General features: G+C 31.1%; 1 protein-coding gene across 1 annotated transcript; it reads right to left on the bottom strand.

Annotated features, from left to right (window-relative positions):
- Positions 1 to 399: 399 nt before the first annotated feature.
- On the bottom strand, positions 400 to 5064 carry LOC106394535 (receptor-like protein 6). The gene is made up of 2 exons (XM_013835107.3): positions 773 to 5064; positions 400 to 682 (listed from the first exon to the last, which is right to left on the bottom strand). Exon 1 carries the CDS (start codon positions 4021 to 4023, stop codon positions 781 to 783), a length of 3243 nt encoding a protein of 1080 aa, XP_013690561.2. The 5' UTR covers positions 4024 to 5064; the 3' UTR covers positions 400 to 682; positions 773 to 780.
- Between the last annotated feature and the right edge of the window lie 16613 nt (positions 5065 to 21677).

Genomic DNA, 21677 nt, shown 5'->3' with positions numbered 1-21677 from the left:
CGGGTTCTCTGATTGGTTGATTTTTCTATCTTATGTGGACACCCTCTCCATGGCTTATATCCCCCTTTTAGTATAGTATAGATATATATAGGTAGTAACCATCTTTTTATTTATAAGATACATAATTATTTTTGGCCAGTTTTATTATGTTAATTTATAATCATTTTTATTATATTTCTATGATAATAATTCATAATATAACGATGGATTTAATTATTCAAGTGTAACAACAATTTTAATCACTTTAATTTTTAATGTGAGAGCTTAGAAACAGAAAAAATCATTTCGTAAATAATAGTGTATAATAGATGAATGCCAAGGTGCTTTTCGATTCTGTTAAAGGTTTCATTGACCCCATAATCGTTTCTTGCATATATTTAGTTAAGGATGAACGCCATGGTTCAAGTGTTCAGTCGAAACTTCCCTCTCAATCAATATACATAATTTAATTCCATAGTGCAACATCTATATATTCAACAACATTTATACAGCTTTGAAACAAAATATCACATCTTAATATAAAACAGTAACAACTAAGAAACAGTACCACTATTTTGTTTGGTTGGGCCTAACTTGAATTAGACAGAAGCTCAAAACTCGCAATCCCATTTTCCGTTTGACCCTATTCATCCTCTTCGTCGCCCTTTTTCTCACTTAAGGGTTGTATTGCGTAACTTCTCAACTGTAAATTGAAGGGAAAATGTGAATCAATTGCAAGAATATCTGAATCTCTGTATGTATGCAGAACATAATCGTGTTCGACCTAACATACCTCACAAGTCAAAATGACCTAAAGCGTTCTGCTGTGTTCATGAACCATCGAGTCTTTGGTATATTCAAAATGTACTCGATGGTCAGTCCTAGGATGATTCCAGGTGCTAAGCCTATTGCAGCTGCAGTCCAGCTCAGTATTCCTTCATCTTCTTCTTCCTCTGATCCTAGTACTTGTGATTGCTCTTTTTCCACGTTATCTCCGCATTTTTCACTGAGAGGAAGACCACATAGTCCAAGGTTTCCTTCAAAAGATGAAGCAGATTGCGTTTGAAACTGTGTGCTTTGTGGTATCGGTCCCACGAGCTGGTTGTGGGAAACCGTGATGTTGGAGATACTGGTGAGGCCTCCGAGAGCAGGTGGAATATGGCCTGAAAGCTTGTTATGTGATAAGTCTAGTGACTCAAGCTCAGTCAGATTCGCCAAAGATGAAGGGATGTTTCCAGTGAAAACATTACTTGACAGATTGAGCACAATAAGATCCTTCAGTAGACCAACAGATTCAGGGATCATTCCCTGAAGTTTATTTCCAGAGAAATCAATGGCTGTTAGGAGTGTAAATATCCGTTCAAGCTTCATCTCTACTCCTTTACTTATCAAAACCATTGAATCATGGTAATAGCTTCCACCGTCGCCAATGTAACGAAATCCTTTGAAATCTTTACTTGTTGTCATGTTCCATTCTGCAAAGTAATATGAAGGCAAGTTCCCGGTGAAGTGGTTGTTGGCTATGTCAATGATTTGCAGATTGGGATACCCAAAAGAATGACGAGGACGGTATAAGAGTCCTTTAAATCTATTATTTCGGAGGACCATAACTTTTAGTGTAGGCAAAGAACTCAACCAGAATGGAAAAGCGTCGTCGATTTTGTTACTTCCCACATTGAGCACTTCTAGGACCGGGCAGTCCTTCAAAGACCTTGGAAGTGTCCCCACAAATCTGTTGTGACTGAGGTCAAGTGAAGTTAACTCGGTAGCATTGGTAAATATTTCTGGAATATTTCCGCTGAGTTGATTGTAACGGAGGTTAAGCACAGAAAGGCATTCATTCAGATTCCTTAAACACCTAGGAATTGAGCCGGTGAAGTTGTTATTGGATAAATCAAGGACGTTTAGAAACCTATGCCTACATATGGATCGAGGAATCTTTCCTGTAAAGTTGTTCTTGCTGACAAGCATGGCTTCCGTAGTGACTGGCGGGATTACTAACGGTCCTTGGAACGCGTTTGAACTCAGATCTAGCATAAGTATATCCTGTACTGGGACATCATTTGAGGATCGTTGGAGCCTAGTAAAAGAGTTGTTGGAAAGATTTAGGTTCATCAACCTTGGGAGTTTCCAAATCCATTTTGGTACTCGACCTTTGATATTGTTGTTGGAGAGGTCTAAGTCAGACAAATGTGGTAGGTTTTGTACGAACTTTGGAAACTTCGTGATACCACAGCCCAACAATTGCAACCGATCCAAGTGTGGTGGTAGACTGGAATTTGAGCCCATCTTTGAAGTTGAGACGTGCTGGCCCGATAGATCCAGTTTAGATAGGGACTTGAGATGTGAGAAGAGGATACTCAGATCAACAGTACCGGTGGTGTTCAGATAGCTTAGATCCAGATCCATGAGCTCCTTGAGTTGCGAGAAGATGCCAAAATCCACTGACATCCCCGTGTTGAAATAGGAGAGATCAAGTTCCCTAACACTGACCAATTTTGATATGGATATTGGGATTGGTCCTCTGAAATGATTATGGCCAAGCAATAACCTTTCTAGTCTAGAGGGTGAAGAGCTATTCCCAAATTCAAAAACATGAGTGAGTTCATTGTCTTTCAAATCAATAAGAGTCAGAGAAGGAATGTTGAAGAGGGCAGAAGAGAGAGTTCCGGTGAAAGTGTTGTGACTTGCCTCAAAAGTCTTCAAATTGGAAAGTACACTTATGTTTGGAGGAAGTGTACCTTTGAAATGATTGTCGGTAAGTGATAAAAATTTCAACCTCGTAAGATTGAGTAGTGGAAGGGGAAAGTTACCACCAATCATATTGGAATCTAAACGCAAGCTAGTGAGTTGCTTAAGATTGACAAACGAAGATGGAATTTGGCCATCAAGTCTATTGGAGGAAAGGTCGAGATGGGTGAGATGAAAAAGGTTTCCAATAGAAGAAGGGATCTGCCCACTGAAAAAATTATTTGAAAGTTCGAGAACCAATAGTTTAGAAAGGTTACTAAGTGAAGATGGAATTTTTCCTGAGAAAGCGCTACTCTCAAGTCTCAAATAATTTAGATGTTTGAGGTTGTTGATGGAGTCAGGTAAGTTACCTGAAAAGGATGTGAAAGAGAGGTCCAACAAGACAAGAGAGTTGTTTCCATCGAACTCTGGAAGAGAGCCTTCCATACCTTGATTGTTGTACAAGTTAATGGATTGTATAGTAGGAATCAAAAGAAGATTGCTTGGAAATTTACCAAAAAAGTTGCAGTTATCAAGTGAGAGTGATTTGAGAGAGGATAGGTTTGAGATATTTTGGGGAATTTCTGAAGAAATGTCAACAAGACCTAAGTTAAGTTCATGGAGGTTTGTCAAATTCTGGACAAGTTTGTTAAGAAATGACTCTTCCGATGATAAAGAATTGTAAGAAAGATCAAGAGACATCAACTTGGTCAAATGAAGAAGCTCTGTCGGAATCTGACCGGACAACCAAGAGTTAGAGAGATTGAGTCGTCTTAACTCAAAAAGTATACCGAACTGAGTCGGTATCACAGAAGAGCTAAAATCGTTGTAAGCAAGATTGATAACACGAAGCTTTTGCAGCTTAAAAAGACTGCTTTTGGAGCTGAGTTGGCCCTGAAAGCAGCTGCAACTAAGATCTAGCTCGATCACTTCGCCAGACGTGGCCTCACATGTGATACCATCCCAATAACAGCAGTCACTCTGGATAGCCCATGACTCGGTTCTTGGATAAGAAGTAGAAAAATTACACGAGCTGGTAAATTCGCTCTTGAATTTCAGAAGGGCATTCCTCTGCTCAGGAGGACACAGTAACTGCCGTTTAGAAGAGGCAAACGTGTTTAGAAAAATTAAAACGAAGACAAGAAAACAGATTAAACAAGGAAGAAAGCCCATTCTCTGTATAGTTTTGAAGGCAAAGTATTCAAGTAAATAATCTAGTGTAGTGTATATATAACTTATACACGTAAGTGCTTTCGTGTTGCCGTGGATAAAACGTTTATTATTTTCCACCAAATTGTCTTTCTCTACCCACATAGTTTTTTTTCTTCCACTTATTGTTTTTCTATTTACAAGAAAGTTTGTCAAGTCAATGAAAAGAAAAGTACATCCTATTAAATTCTAACCCAAAACAAACGTGAGCACTGTCTATAATTGGAAAAAAGACAGCAGTCAGCATCCTTGATCAGAAGGATTGAATATCTAACCTAAAACTATTTAAAACAATGGTGGAAACCTCTTCGATTGTTTCAAGATTAATTTGTGTTTTTACATTGGAAACCCCAACGAAACGGGTTTATCATCTTTTATTTTACGATCTCTTGTTAAAAGAAACATTCTTTTGTACCCAACTTTTTTATAAGTTTTTAATTAAATATAGAGTAATTGGCGTAGATGCACTCAGAAACCCATGTAATTTGCCATATAACCTTGTTTCTTTTTAATATTTTTAGTGACTATAATATCCTTATCTCTATCTCTCTCTTCTCCCTTTTATGTGTTCTAATCTCTTTATCTCTCGTACAAATTCTTCAAATCATCTTCTAATTTAACATAAATTTTTATTTTTTTTATTCTGATTCTTTTGACACCCATAATGTTAATCTTATTATCTCATCCCAATTCCAATGTTTCCAATTTTGAATCACAATCAACTTTTAGATAATATATACGTTAGTAGGTATTTTATTACTTACCTGCTATTATTTAGATTTTAATGAATTCTTAATCGATACATGAAGTGTTAGCTGTTACAAATAGATTTGAAGCTATTTAATAGATAACTAATTAATTGTTAATAGTTTCATTAACTGATATATGATTTGTTAGTCGATACATTTGTTTGATACATAGATTGTTAGATGATACTGAAATTATTAGCGGATATGTTAGTTGGTATGTAGATTGTTACCTGCTATGTAAATATTTAGCTGATAAATCTAGAGTTACTTTTTTTCGACAAAGCATAAGGGCATTTTCGTCTGCACAGTGTCAAAAAGTTACTCCTTTTCGGGTTATCCATAATTATGGGCATTCAGCAAATTTGGACCTTAATTGAGGATATTCCACACATTGTCTCTTAAATATATCCATCTATCTATCTATCTATCTATCTATCAATCTATCTATCTATCTATCTATCTATCTATCTATCTATCTATCTATCTATCTATCTATCTATCTATCTATCTATCTATCTATCTATACTATTATTTGAAAAGTGATTTTGCTTACTTGTCATCTTTTCCATGATTTTAGTTAATTCGCTTACTTGTCATTTTCCGATGATTTTTAAGATAAATCATTAGTTTAATTAATATTATTATTTAAAACTTTACTTACTTCTCATTTTTTTTTCTTGATTTTAGTTAAAACAATAAGTATTCGTAAGATGATTATTTGTCACTTTCTCCATAATTTTAGGCTTACTCAATAGTTTTTATAAATATTTTTCATATATTTTAATATTTAAACATAATAATTACAGTATTTTATTTATAGAAAGATCTCATATTATGTTATTTATTGTTATATAAGAAAAAAAATCTTAGGTGAGTCAATGATTTTAATAAATAAATAATTTTAATAATATTAGAGAATTTTCTCATTTGTCATATTTTTCATAATTTTAGGCTCTATACTATTATTTGAGAAGTGGTATTGCTTATTTGTCGTTTTCTCCATAATTTTAGGCATAATCAATAGTTTTCATAAATATTTTATTTATGTACTTAACATTTAAACATGATAATTACAATATTTTATCTATACAAAGATTTGATATTGTAAAAAAAATTCTTAGGTGAGTTGATGATTTTAATAAATAAATCTATATATATAAAGAAATGTTCGCCTCTCTCCCGTGAAACCACGTCATCAATTCGTGCGTTCTGGGAGTGACACGTGTCCCATTTTATATTTAGGGCCAAAATAAATAAATGCAGTTAAGGGTAATTGAACCCAGCACCTCTAGCACTGGTAATTTCTCTTAGAACCACTAGGCTAAAGTCACTTTTTATAAATATGTGGCCGCAAAAATACTTATTATCGTGTCAGCTGGAAGCCCATGCTTCTTCTGCTTGTGGCCAGGGCCGACACTGAACTGACGTCAAGATGAAGATCGTGAAGTTAAAAACTTTGCATCAAACAGTTTTGCAATATTTCCAACCTTTATAACTTGATGCATATAATATATATCAAAATACATTTGTTGTACACGCTTTTATTAGTTTTGCTTTTAAAAGAAGGATTTACAGTTATAAATGTTTTGTGCCAGTGAAGTAATGGTTGAAAAATCTCTATACATATGTCATTTTAAAATAACACTCAACTTCTATATATAGTCAATACATATGTACATGTTATATTCTAGACTAAATATTTTCTCTTTTAAAAATATAGAAAACAATTTTTTTAGTCTACAAGCAAATGTTGTACAACAAGTATGCATTATACAAAATAATATATATTTAAAATCCATACACAAAAAAATAAAAGTTGTTATAGGCCTCTTTCTGACACATGCACACTCCACTATGAATAAGAATTAAAAAAAACAGTATTGTCATCAAACTTTATCACAAATCCACATTTGTACATCTATAATTATGAGTTAGACAATTAGTTAATTTGATACAATACCAAAGCAAGAATAATCGAAAAACAACTATAGCACCGCATACTAATAAGTAAGACATAACAGATAACCAAATTCTTGAATCTTAAAATAAATTTCAACTCGAGCATTTAGTGAATATCAAATTAACTAATATCCCGCCCGTAGGGCGGGCCGACCCTAGTAGTTTTAATAATAATACTATTATTTGAGAAGTGATTTGGCTTACTTGTCATCCTTTCCATGATTTTAGTTAATTTGCTTACTTGTCATTTTCCCATGATTTTTAAGATAAATCATTAGTTTAATTAATATTATTATTTAAAACTTTGCATACTTCTCATTTTTCTCTTGATTTTAGTTAATTTGCTACAAATAATTTTTCAGGTTTACAAAATAATTTCAATCAATATCAAATCAATTAAATTAAAAGATTATTTTGTAAGATTTTAATTTAAATCTTATATCAAATATATTATATTTTCATCAAAACTTATATCTCTCTTGTTAAAACATAAACATTCATTTGAATACATCCTTTTTTGTAAGATTTTAATTTAAATACACCCCTCCTCTATTACAAAGTCCTTATGGAAACAATATTAACTAATATCTATTTTCAAAATAACACAATAATTAATATTCTATCCAAACCATATAAAACATTAGGTGTACCTTTTTTATAAATTTTAATCAATTTTATTTCAAATTATTTAATAAATCAAATAATTGATTAAAACATTCAAATATTTCTGAAAAAAAATTGAAAATAATTATAACTTATTTTTGCAGGTTCAGATACTACAAAATAATTTACTATTAATAATTATATTATAATTAAAACAAATTTTATTGAAATTATAACTTTCATCTAAATTAAAAGATTAAATAAGTAAATGCTTTGACTATTAGTAATTATACTATTAATTATTATTATATTTTATCACAATAATGTTTTCGATGTTTTTATAATTTATAATGCGGCATTATTGGTAATTTATTTTTAAACCGCTGCATTATTTCACCAATCATAAATATTTCGTAAACGCATACCAGTCGTGCAAATCGTTTAATAAAACTAGAAATTGCAACCACCTACTCCCGCAACCCTACATTTCACTCGTAATGGATTGTATCACTCGTAAAGACATGATAAAAAAAAACAAAATGGATTGTATCACTCGTAAAGACGAGGCTACTAAAATAACCAACAAGTAGCCATGTTCAATATGGTAAAACTGAATTGTACCAAACCAAACCGAAATAGATAATATGGTTTGGTTTTGGTATATACCTTATAAACCGACTGAATATGATTTTATAAAAATCTGTAGGATTTGGATACGGTTTGGTTTATAGCTGATTAAACCAAATATACCAAAAACCCCGATCAAAAGTAGAAATATATATATATATATATATATATATATATATATATATATACTATGGCAAAACCCGCCCTACAGGCGGTTATACAAATGAAAAAAAATATTTGCTATAAAATATGTTTAAAATTAAGATTGAAAATGCTATTTGAATTTAATATATATTACTGATTCTATAATATTTTAGACTATTAGATTTATTAGTACCAAAATTATTTAAGTTATTACTTCTTATGAAATTACTTTGATTTTTTTTTATTCAAATGTTTATAACTGAGGTTGATTAAAAATGTCACTGGTTATTAAAATGTTTGTGGACTATTAAATGTTGTATTAAAATATATGGTTTAGATAACTAATGAATAAGATATACGCTAAACTTCAAAACATTCAAAAAAATAATAAAGATGGTGTGTTTATTTGTGGTGCTTTAATTGATTATGTGGCCAAATGAAAAAAAAAAATATCAACTATATACGATAAACACAAAGAATTATGAAAAGAGAAAACAAAGAATCAGATGTATTAAATTTAAAAACAACTATAGTTAACAATTGCTAGATAAGATTTTACAATTAAGAAAATATACATGTAGAACTTCCTAAAATGGTGGTAAGGGGTTTCCTCGATCACCACGGCTCCCTCTAACCATGGTCCATTATATTTCTTGGAACTTTTGGGTTGGTTTTACTGGTCTTCTTACTCGAATCCTTTGAGAAGGAGCACCCATCTCAAATCTTAAATCCATGTCGAAGACAGCCAAAAATATTCCCATTAGCTTCAATAACCAATGAACCATTGGTTATTGGTTAAAGAAGCTGGTTCATGTAAGTCATTATTTATTCAAAGCGCAAACACTTCAAACACATCTGCCTGGATCACTGAGAAAACAAAGAACCATCAATATCATAAAGAGGGAACAATTGTTGCGGTTATCAACGTTGATACCTCTTAGACTCTTAGTAGTAACTCAGAGCTTGTTCAATCTTGAGCCAAAGTGGACATGACCTTCAATTTAAGCTTGGAAAATGAACTGATTACTTCTTTCCCTACGCATAGTTTGAACAAAGACTATTATAAAAATCTGTAGTTTTAACTGGAGTGGTTAAAGAGTGAATCCTACCGTACTTCATATTCAGATAACCAAACCAAATAGGCTACACCGAAGTACATAAACAACTTAAACAACTCCAGCTAAATCCATACAGAGAAATCCAATGCGCATTTTCTTCCACCTTCGAAACGATTATCCGCGTACCTGGCTGATTTTGTATCACCATATTTTGTATAGCTCCTTTCCCCAGTGGAGATATCAAACACACACACACACTTTAACACTTAAGTGTCTGCAATTTAGAAAGTTCAATAATATTAAGGCAAAAGAAAAATTATCTAAATTTCTCTCTGTCGGTTGAGTGATCTCTTTGTAAAGTATTTCATTAAATGTACCAAAACTTCCAGCTCTTTGGCTAATATTTCGGTAGCTTTTGCTTTCTCATTTCTGAAATAAACATACAAACAATATCATTAATTCAAAGAAGAACATATCCAAATCATATAATCAAGAAAGAAATTAAAATATTAAATCATACTAATTGTTTGTGATGTTTGTATGAATATGTAACGATCTATGCTTGACTATCTAAACTGGGCTCTCCTAAAAAAAAGATCATTATTTCACATTTCGCAACAAAAAAGAAAATTAATTACCAAGAGACGAATTGCCAAAAGTTCCAAACCAGAGAAAATGCTTTATGTAAGTGATATGAAACTTGAGCAAACTAATGATACGCACAGAAAAGCCAAAGGCAGAGAAGCGAAGACGCAACGGTGACGTTAGAGTCTCGGTGGTTGTTGTATGAATAGCCATTTCCACCACCACATCCCCTTCCTCTGCTGTTGTAGTAGCTCCTTTGGTAACTGTTTCCACCGGAATTATCATAAGATTCATACCGCCCATTCGAGTAGCCACCATCACCAGCTCGACCTCCTCGGGCATTGGAATAGCCTCTTCGAGCACCTCGATGACCTCGTTGGTTCTGGAGGGATCCACGTGCCACATACTGTTGCTGGCAATCTCTCTTTGACTTCCCTCCTTCTACCTGAGTGTAGGCTTGTTCCTGCTGTTCATGAATCACATCTCTTTCCATCCCTAACTCATCCTTTAAACCAAAAACATCAAATTCAGCCTCGGGCAATTAATTCTTTAAAGATAATTTAGAACTTCACGTTTCACTGGATTACCTTCGGTTGCTCAAAATGATCATTAACAACAGATTCTTCTTCTTTACGGTTTAATGTATATCTTCTTCCTGCGAACAAAACAACAATCAATTCCACAGAAAGAACGGGAAGTTGCTCAAGAGAACACATATAAAGGTTGTATGTTTTCTAATTCACATAATGATACACTCAGAAACATGTCTATACATTTACTATAGTGAAAAAAAATATTGTCACGGTTTGTAGTCACCAGCCACATGAACAAACCAGAATATATTTACAACTCGTACAGTAGAACTACAAAGCTTAATCTAACCAGGGCAGAGTTTTCAAAGAGTTAAGACGAAGAGTTAAGACGGTCGTTAATGTGACGATTCAATGCATTTCATAACGGTTTGAAGAAAAGAATCCCAGACGAAATGGACTGAAATGAGCTCGAGCAAGAGAGTCAACATGAAGATGCTTCGCAGTAAAACTTCTGGAAAACACCATCGTCGCTTGAGTTTCAGATGTAGAAGAGAAGGATGAACGAACCCTAGATTGGTTCTCTTGCTTAATTAAAGAAGCCCAGCACACAAAACACAAAGAAGCCCATCATGATTGTGGTTTAATGAAACGTTGAGTTTCGTCTGAACTGGACACGTGTCGCCGCGACAGAGAACGACTTATCTACGTGGCATGCCTACGTGTATCAAGGAGAAGGGAATAAACAGTCTTTTATATATATATATAGATAAATTATAAAACGACATATAAAAATCTATTTGTTATATAAGTTAATTTGTTGTTACTAACTAACACCATACAATTACCATATTTTTAGAGAAATGGCCTCAAGTGACCATAAACCAAGATTTTCTTCCCAATCTATCCTCCAAGGTCCAAAATCACCAAACTATATTTTATTTAATAGGGAAAATTACCATAATACTACATCTCAAATACTCTAATTACATTAAAATAAAAATGAATTTTGAATCGAGTATCTCCACTATGTCGTGTCTCGACGCCGTCGTTATCTTTGGTGATCTCACTCAGCTCCGCCGTCATCACTTCCACCGTCGTCTATCATGTTTGATGATCTCAGTTTCGTCGTATCTCGTTTTCGTTATCATCATTTTCCAAAGTAACTATATCCATCGATGATAATTTTCAATTTTGTTTTTGAATTGGTGATTAGTTTTCGAACTAGTTTTTGAATTGATTTGGAAGGTTTATTCCATGATTTAGGATATCGATCATGAATACTCTCTGATTCACAGTTATCCGATGATCCATGTCATCCGATGATACATTTTGATGGATTTTTGTGATTTTGGTTTTCATTGCAGTGATTACGTTGTTTTGCATTGTTTTGAATTGATTTTTGAAATTGGTATATACATTATTGTGGAAGGTTATAGGAAACCTATCATCAACAGTTTCTATTTTTAGCAAAAGTCTTTGTTTGTTTGTATCTAGTTACGTCGGTTTGTTTGTAGATCAATATACTTTGTTGTAGCCAATGAACTCTATTTAATACCCTCTATATCCCACAAACTCTATTTAATTAGCGACCTCTGTAGCCAATGAATTAGAATCTAGAGTTTAATTGTTACAAAATACTAGGCTTATTTGATGGTCTTCTAAACATCTGCTAGTGAAAATTGAAAATTCTTTGGTTAAGTAATTATCAAGTTTTCCTTCTTAAGCTTGCTTTGTATTTGTTTGCGGAGAGTTTCGTTTTAATTACAGTAAATCAGTAAACAATGACTCAAATCTGCAAAGTTGCTAGGCTCCTTAATATGCATCAACTATGGAGAAATGAAAGAATGACTCAAATCTAAAGAGATCACTAAACAATTCATAATACAACATGGGGGTTCATATCAATTAGAAACAAGCATGGAGAGTGAAAGAAGAAGGTAAGAATTTGTGAGAGGAAAACAAAACAAATAATTTTATTTTATATTTCAGTTGTCTTACGAACTTTTTTTCATGTGTCATTTAAATACTATAAACATGTTTTTATTCTCTTATTTTTAATGTTTTCTCGATGATTACATTTATATGAATAATATCTAGATGTGAACATTTTAGCACAAATCTTATATGTAAATCGAACATGTCCGATACTTGTCAAAATATTTTGGGAAGACTTCCTAACTATGTTAGAAGTTGTCTTGGATATGTGATATGATTGAATACACTCATATTTTGTTTTGGAAACTCTTCCTAAACATGTAAAATGTCATCCAACATAATGTATATTTACGTTATCGTCTATAGTTTTAATTGTTATTGATGATTACATGCATAAATGAACATGATTACGTGATATGTTATGCACACTTATATTTTGTTTTGGAAACTCATTCTAAACATGGTTTCATACATAACATATATTTAAGTTTGTTAATAGATATGTTTATGTTTTGATACTAACTAAAGATCCACCGTAGCCTTACACATCTGCTTTTGATTTCCCTCGGAATAAGAACATTTTATATTTTTTTAATTAAATAGAAAGTTGTTGCTTATGCTTTTTTAAGTGCTAGGTCCAACAAATATAACACCATGGCTCATCGGGTGAAAACTATGATACCATTTCCAAGAGTACTCGGCATCGTTTCCTTAGTCTTATAAAACTTTTCTGAAAGCAAATTCCTAAAAATTATATAATACAATTTGAAACTTACCGATTTAGATATCAAATAGTTAATTTTTTTAAATCTCATTTCATATTTTTAGTTGAGATTTTGCATGAAAGACTCTCATATTTTGTTTTGGATATACATTATAAACATGTCATATACTATCATATTACAATCAAACCATATTCCGACTTTCATTATTACCTTCCTGGAAATGTTCAATAACCAACATAAATAAAACAAATCTCTTCATCATTCGTTATAGTCTTCAGTTCTTAGAAAAATTATAGTACTTGTCCAAGTAACATTCATAAAAAAGTTTAAAACATAGAGTCTTAGATAAACATAATTTATTACAAATATTCATCTTTCTCTTTTCTTAAACCTTTTATCCATACACTAATTGAAGATCTCATAAGATAGATTGCTCGTTATGTCCAATGCAGCTTCGAAGACACAACATGAAAAAAAAAAAAATTAGAAAGATACATCATCAATCAACTGAGACAATAAACAAGTTTAAAGACATATGGATTTACACAAACAAGAACAAAATCATGAGCAAAGTATTTTGGAATACCTTCGTAAATATTTTACAGTAAATACCATAATGGTTAACACATACAAATCTTAAGCAAACAACAAAGAATATTATGGATAAACTCATGAGATTAGCAAAAAGATAGAAATGAAATTAACCATGACATATAAAGACACTTGATCAGCCAATTAAATTACAAGAAGAAAAAAATAAAATCATGAAAGTAATCACTTGATCTTACTAAACACAACTCTCACTCATAGAACTAATAGAGGAATCATGATAAACTATATATGTAATCTTAATCTCCTAATATTCAGAAACACACAATAAACATAGTGAGTAAAAAATGAAATGATGGAATATAAACAAAACTAAAATATAGAATTAAGAGAACACAAGCAAACAAAAAACAAGGTCATGAGCAAAGTCACGAGACTGCCAAAGATAGCAATATGTGAAATTAAAATGATTAAGGTCACGAGCTTACCAATGAGAAACACACTAATATTTTTTGTAAAATCATCCTAAACATATCACATGCTATCATATATAAGATATAGTTGTACATTTATGTTTAGATATTCAAAGAGGATCCACCATAATTATACTCATTTCGTAAGTTATCAAAAATTAAGGATTCTTAGGACTTGCAAAACTTTTCAAAATTTTTAATCAAAATAACATAATTTGAAATTTACCAGTGTGTGGATCAAATATTTAATTTTTGGCTAATCTCATTTCAAGTTTAGTTATTGAGAAATGCACACACATTTTATTTGGAAACTCATCCTAAACATATAACATGTTATCATATTACTATCATAGCACATTAAGATTTCCTTGATAGATTTCCTGAAAATGCTTCAAGTTATCCTGGAAATGAAACAACGTCTTCATCATTCCTTACAATCTTCTTAGAAACATTCATGTCCAATATAAATGGAACAACCTTCTTCACTTCCTTATAATCTTCTCAGTAACATTCTAGTACATGTCCAAGTCAACATTCATAGCAAAAAAGATTTAAAAACATTGCCTTAGGTAAACATAAATTGTTTCAAACATCTTCATACTTCTCTATACTTCAGTTTTATTCACAAACTAGTCGAAGATCTTAAACATGTCCAGCGCATATCCATAATTAATATTAAACATGCCATTCACTCCGAGTGACTAGCATTTGAGCATCTTGACAACATGTTAATATCATGCCTTTCCAAAGCCCTGTGAACTCTTTCCTAAATTGTTTACAAATGTTTCATGAAATTGACATAACACAGCGTTGAAGAAACAACATGACAAATAATGTTTATGTATATGTATTCTTTAGTAATGTCAAATTGTTAGACAGCTAATATAATATATATATATATATACACAGTTAAAAGATGAGTTACTTGAGATAAAAACTGATTTGTAGGTAATGTTAAATTGTTAGACAATTGATATAATATTTACACGGTTAACAAATAAATTATATGGGATAAAACTATTTGAATTCTCGTATATCACATTCCTCGATACCATAAGAATCAAGATCATAGCTATAACATATGAAATGAGGATACAAATATCGTTCATGTATATGTGTTTGTTGGTACATGTCAAATTGTTGGACATCTAATATAATATATACATGGTTAAAAGATGAGGTACAGATTAAACAAAGTTTGTTGGTAATGTCAGATTGTTAGACAGTGAATATAGTTTTTTACACAGTTAATATATAAGTTTCTCCATTTACTTAATTTGGATGTCTCTTATTCTCATATTTGATTGTAGTTTGTCTACTTCGACACAAAATCCTTCTCTCTCTCTTCCATCAACATGTCATATCTCATATATGGGTTGTCGAAATATTTTTTCAACGCTTCTATAAGCACATCTCGATACCTTCAATTGTCTAGAAATAATTAATCGACCAAATCGATCCAAGAAAAAAATATTTTCCGCGATCTCTACCAATTTCCTGAATGGGGGATGCAGATAAGGTCTATTTCATCAGCCTTGAGTGCGTTTATGATTTTTCTGATAGCGCAGGGTTTGTGGTACTATCTTACTCTGACTCCAACTAGTTATTCTCCTAAAAACTTCTTTCACATTTTTTCAAGAGTTACCACACCATGAATGTCATATAAGTTTTATATAATAATATATATCAGGTAAAATGGCTAGATCTGTAGAAAATAAATCAAGAAAATAAAATATTTTATTTATTTATTGATTTGTATACCTTATTATATAAAGAAGAGTTTGCTCCTTCATGGTGCTGCCACGTCACTAAATCGAGGCACCACAGCTTGACATCTGTCAATTTCATGAAAACGATGCGTCTCATTAACGAACTTCATTTATGGTGAGTTTTCTTACTGGACTTCATATTGGGTTAGTTGTTTGATTATCTATGGGCCTTTATTCCACTTAAAATTGGATTTCTTTTACGACTTCTCGTTGACGTTGTTATGCTTCGGTTCATCTTACCGGAGACCTAGAAATATGAAAACGTTACAGAATCTGGCTGAATTCAAGCGTGTCTTTAATGCAATCATGAGCGATAGCTTCAACTCCTATCACGATTCATCAATGAATGCATCCCCTTAACTTTCTTTCTCTGAATCTTAGACTATAAAAATGTAAGTCCTATCCCTAAAATTCAGCTGTTCAGTACTCTTAATCATAAACTTAAAAAAAAAATCCAGTGATAACAATAGTTATCTCTGCTGTTATTATTGTTTGAGGGTCATCAAGCAACTCATGTTCTTCGATATATATCTTGAAAAGTTGTTGTTCCCGATTCACTAATGATCTTCATTCTATTTCTTCAAAAGTTGTAGATTCCCGATTTGAATGATTATTAAGGTTTTGTTTTTGATGTTTTGCAGGTGGAGATAAGAAGAAGATAGAATGGAGGAAAGATCAGATCTGTTTTGAAAGATCTGATTACAATGCATTTTAGAAGCAAGATCTGGGAATCTTCTATGACGGCTGACGTTATCTCCAGAGTTATCTCCAGAGATAGCTTGGTGGGTTTGATCTCAAGCTCTGTCGTTGAGAACGGTGGCTCTGTCGTGAATCAGATTGATATCTATAAAAGTTGCCTATACAGAAAATCTGCACACCTTACGCATGGTTGCTGGAGCTATTGATGATCTTTGTGGTAGGTGAAAATAACACAATAGTTTGATATCAAAATAATTTTAACTTGCAATCTAATATTCTAGGATGATTATAGGAGGCAACAACATCTACTGACAAATGAGAAATTTGAATTTTTCAAAGAAAGCATTTAAAAACCATTCCCATAGTCTATGTATATTATATGCTCAAAGAACCAAATACGTAACCACATTTTAGTGTACATATTCCTTCTTTCTTGGTTTATCTGCATATGAAACTTGATATTAAGTGACCCACAATTTCCTCACTGAATTAGGGATAATGTAAGCCATAGTTGAAATAGATGTTTGCTTGATCATATCATATATAAATTGCCATTTTCTATATTTTACATTTATTTTGTTACTGAGATAGTTTTTTTTGCAGGATGAGTCGAGCTTCTTCTTACAGCGTTTGAGGAATGATTGCTGCAGATGTTTCTGATTAAGTTCTTCGTCAAGTTGATAAATTGGTCATGAATAATAAGCATGCTGCTGCACGTGATAATTTGTCAGTCAATGTAATAATTTTAATTCTTTTTTTCGACCCTATGCTCATATGCTTATACATCAGCTTTGATGCCTATACATAAGATTTGATGACAAAGAAAAAAAAAGATCACTGTTACCAGTACTGATTCATGGAAAATCTACTTTTCAGAATAACCAGGCGATTAATCGTCAATAGTCTTGGAATTTTCAAATAAACTAATAATGCCTCATATGCTTATACATCAGCTTTGATGCCTATACATAAGATTTGATCACTGTTACCAATACTGATTCATAGAAAATCTATTTTTCAGAATAACCAGGCGATTAATCGTCAATAGTCTTGGTATTTTCAAATAAACTAATAATGCTTCTAGGTGATGATGAATCAATTGATGGGGAGTTGCTCAAAGGCGCTTACACCGTAACACTAACATCATTTGATACTTATACATTCTCTCTGGTAACCATGCTACTGACAATGGGTTGACTCCAGTGTGTCAAATAGTTTTAGTTATTGGTGCTCTACTTGAAGGAGGCATAGAAGGTGCATCACTTGAAATTCTCATTTCTAAGCTTCATCCAGATATGAAATTTTATAACTTCAATCTAGGCTAGGATTTAACCATTTATTAATGTTCATGTATAATATTATTTTGCAGCGTGAGCCTCCAATGTCATTTTCACAAACCCAGTGTTTATCATATGGACATTTTGATGAATGTGAGACCTCCTTGAGCTTCTTCAAGGGTACATGGAAAAGGGGGTCATCAGAAAGTGTTTCATTTGGCGCATAAACATGAGATAACATTGTCTCCACTGTTCTGTTGTTTTATATATTTTAAAACCATACATGATGCATATTATGCTTTAGCATGAATTTGTTAGCAGAATTTGGTTTATAAATTGAAGCTGGTTTAAATTAAAAATGGTTTACAAATTCTTATAAATACAAATCTTGAGTTAAAAGATTTTTCTAGTCAAGTTGGATGTTTGTATCCTTAAATAAGTATATAGGTTGGTTACCTTTTGTAACTTTTGACATTGACACATCAGTGTTAATTTTTAAAATTGATAATAAAATTTACATTTTTGTTAACATTTGAACTATATATATTAACAATACATTAAATTTTCCATAAATAATCTTAATAGCTAACAATAAATTAAAAAAAGGAAACAATTGCATTTTAGGCCTGGGCATTTTTAATCTGGACCCAAAAACCCAAACCAGAACCGACCCAAAAATACCCAACCCGGAACCGAACCAAAAATTTACAAGTACCTTTTGGGTCTAAATTTCTTTTACCCAAAAGAACCGGAACCGAAATGAACCGGCCCGAATAGACCCGGACCCGAAAAGAACTGTTCCGAATATACCCGACCCGATAAAAACCGATTTGTACCCGACTTAAAAACATGTATATTCAAAACTATTATTTTTATGTTCTATTTTATATATAGATTATTTTATGATTTAGTTGAAATGTTTTTTGTTAACAACATTTATTATTATTTGTAACATTTTTAAGTAATATGAGCTTTATAATGTAAAATTTAAAGTTTGAAAATGTTATATTTTAATTATTAATATTTTTATTTAAGTTATTTTGTAAAATTTTAGAAAGATATGACAAATATCGACTAAATTTGATGGAGTTGGGTATGGCATGTCCTTTTCATATCCTAAATACCCGAACCGGACCCGATGTGGACCCGGAAAATTACGGGTATTTTATGGGTATATTATTTAAAGACCTGAACCGACCCGGACCCGAGAAGAACCGACCCGAACCCGAACTGAAAATTTCTATGTATCTATTGGGTCTGAAATGTTTAGAACCGAAGGACGCTGACCCAAAAGGAACCGGCCTGAACCCGACCCGAAGATCCGAACGCCCATGCCTATTGCATTTTACACATTTTTGTTCATGTGAGTTTGAGGAAACATAAAAAAAAATAAAAATCAATATCATATTTTAATGCTACTTGCTTTTTTAAGATAATAAAAATTGGCTTTCTTTTCAAATTGTTTAAATTATAAAATTTAAGAAGAAATATATTAAAAATCTATCAAATTCAATAAAAGCAAATATTTTGAACAAAGTAAAGTAGTTATATTTTAAATTAATTATTTTAATATCGTAACAAATATATAATTTCTATAAAAAGAGAAATAGTAAAATTTGTAGTGAAAATATTTAAAATTATAATTAAAATAAACTAAAAATTCTATTTAAATTTAAAATATATTTATATCATTTCGTTCATTTGCTTACCCGTCCGTAGTGCAGGTTCGGCCCTAGTCTTATATATACAATAACAATATGTATACCGAGAAAACATATCTTTTGACTCTTTGTATTCCAATAGTGGATTTTATGTCATTTATCATTATCATTTAGTTTAATTTTAATTATGTTTAAAATCCTCTCCGAGATTGGACAATGTTGTGTTTGCGCATCCTTATGCTCCATTTAAGGATTAGCTGGTGGAAATTTCTAGGGTTTTATTGAAGAGATTGGGAAATAGTTACCGAGAAAAAAGATTGTGGAATGAAAGAGGGAAAGAGAAAAAAAGTTAATATTTTGAATTTTAAGTTAGTTATTAGAGTATTATGGACTATCTATATTTTCGATTTGACATAAGATGATTACAACAACGTATTTCCGAATATGAATATACAGAGCGGTGACTACTAAAAGAAATTTAATGTTGTAGACAACAACAAACAAAATAATAACTAGTTCAACAAACGCAATATACCCCAATCTCATTCCACATAGGCTTTATGTGTAAATGTCACATGTATAGTTTAATGTTGAATACAACAACAAAGGAGATTGTAACTAGTTCCCGATCACTAAACCGATTTAATAAATATATTTGGCTTATGGCATCAAAACACCTTCACACAGCTATGTGAATATAAGAGCATGAGTAGTGATGAGTTATTGACACAGTTCTTTAAGAAAAAAACTAATAAAAAAGGATAAAATAGAATGTCACAAGAATTACAATCGCTTCTTTATGAAGAAACGTTGACAAATATTTGAGAGATGAGCTCTCCACTTGGCTTATGTTTAGTGGACATCTGCATTTTTGATATATAAATTTAATCATTAGGTAAAAATATATGTAAATCAAACAAGTAATAAAATGAAGATATAAGGCTTAGATATAGTGTTCACGTAGACAAAATAATCGGCCAATGAGAAACTATATTTTTGCCATGTCACTTTCTCTATTTATTTTTAAAAAATGATCCTTTAACTTTTTACTTAAAAAATTATAACCGAAATATTTTTTTAGTGAAATATATTATTTATATAATTTAATTATATTTTTTATTTACATAATAGTTTGTAAAGAAATATTTAGTGTAAATAATATCATAATTTTATAAAATACTAAAATAAATTGGGTTGGTTTTCAACTTTCACAAATAAAAAGTATTATTTGTAAACTTAGAAAAGAATATATCAAGAATATTCCTTTTTAGCAGAGAAAATAGAAAAATACATCGGAGACAAATCCATCTCTATTATGAATCCTCTATTTTAGAGAAAAAATAGAGGAATACATTGGAGATGGTCTAAAGCATGCCCGACGTAAATGATCGACGTTGAGATTTCAGCTTTTCTGATTCTTACTATTTTAATATTTCAATATAATTTGAATATTCTCTTTGATTTATAATATATTGGTTTAAAAGTTGTTTTTGTTTCACTATATAAATTGTTTTTATATTTCAATGTAACTTTATATTTATTAGATATTGTGTGGCCAATTAAATTATGTAAATTATTGTGTAATTGATTAAATTTATATATTAAATGACAGTTTTCTAAAGTAATAACTTTTAAATATTACATATTTTAATTAAAACTGGAGGATATAAGCCTCATATAAAGTGTCCACGTAGGCAATATAATCGGCCAATGATAAATTATATTTTTGCCATGTCACCTCCTTGATTAGTTTTTACAAAATGATCCTTTAACTTTTTACTTCAACAATTATAACCGAAAATATTTTTTTTTGTGAAATCTATAATTTTATAAATATAATTATATTTTTTTATTTACATAATAGTTTGTAAAGAAATATTTAGTGCAAATAATATCATAATATTATAAAATACTAAAATAAATTAGGCTGGTTTTCAACTTTAACAAATAAAAAATATTATTTGTAAACTTAGAAAAGAATATATCAAGAATATTTTTTTTAGGAAAGAAGATAGAAAAATACATCGGAGGCAAAGCCATCTCTGTTATGAAATTCCTGTATTTTAGTGAAAAAAATAGAGGAATACATTAGAGATGGTCTAAGGCATGGCCGACGTAAATGATCGACGTTAAGATTTCAGCTTTTCCGATTCTTACTATTCTAATGTTTCAATATAATTTGAATATTCCCTTTGTTTTATAATATAATGTTTTAAAGTATTTTTATATTTCAATATAACTTTATATTTATTGGATATTGTATGGCCAATTAAATTATGTAAATTATTGTATAATTGATTAAATTTATATATTAAATGACAGTTTTCTAAAGTAATAACTTTTCAATAGTAAAGATTTTAACTAAAACTGATTACATTTTGAAACAGATAGAGTAATTTATAAACTAACTCTA

Source organism: Brassica napus, chromosome A7 (genome assembly GCF_020379485.1).
Source record: "Brassica napus cultivar Da-Ae chromosome A7, Da-Ae, whole genome shotgun sequence".
Lineage (NCBI taxonomy): Eukaryota > Viridiplantae > Streptophyta > Magnoliopsida > Brassicales > Brassicaceae > Brassica > Brassica napus.
Note: the sequence above shows the minus strand (reverse complement) of the source record. Positions and strands in the feature narration are given on the sequence as shown.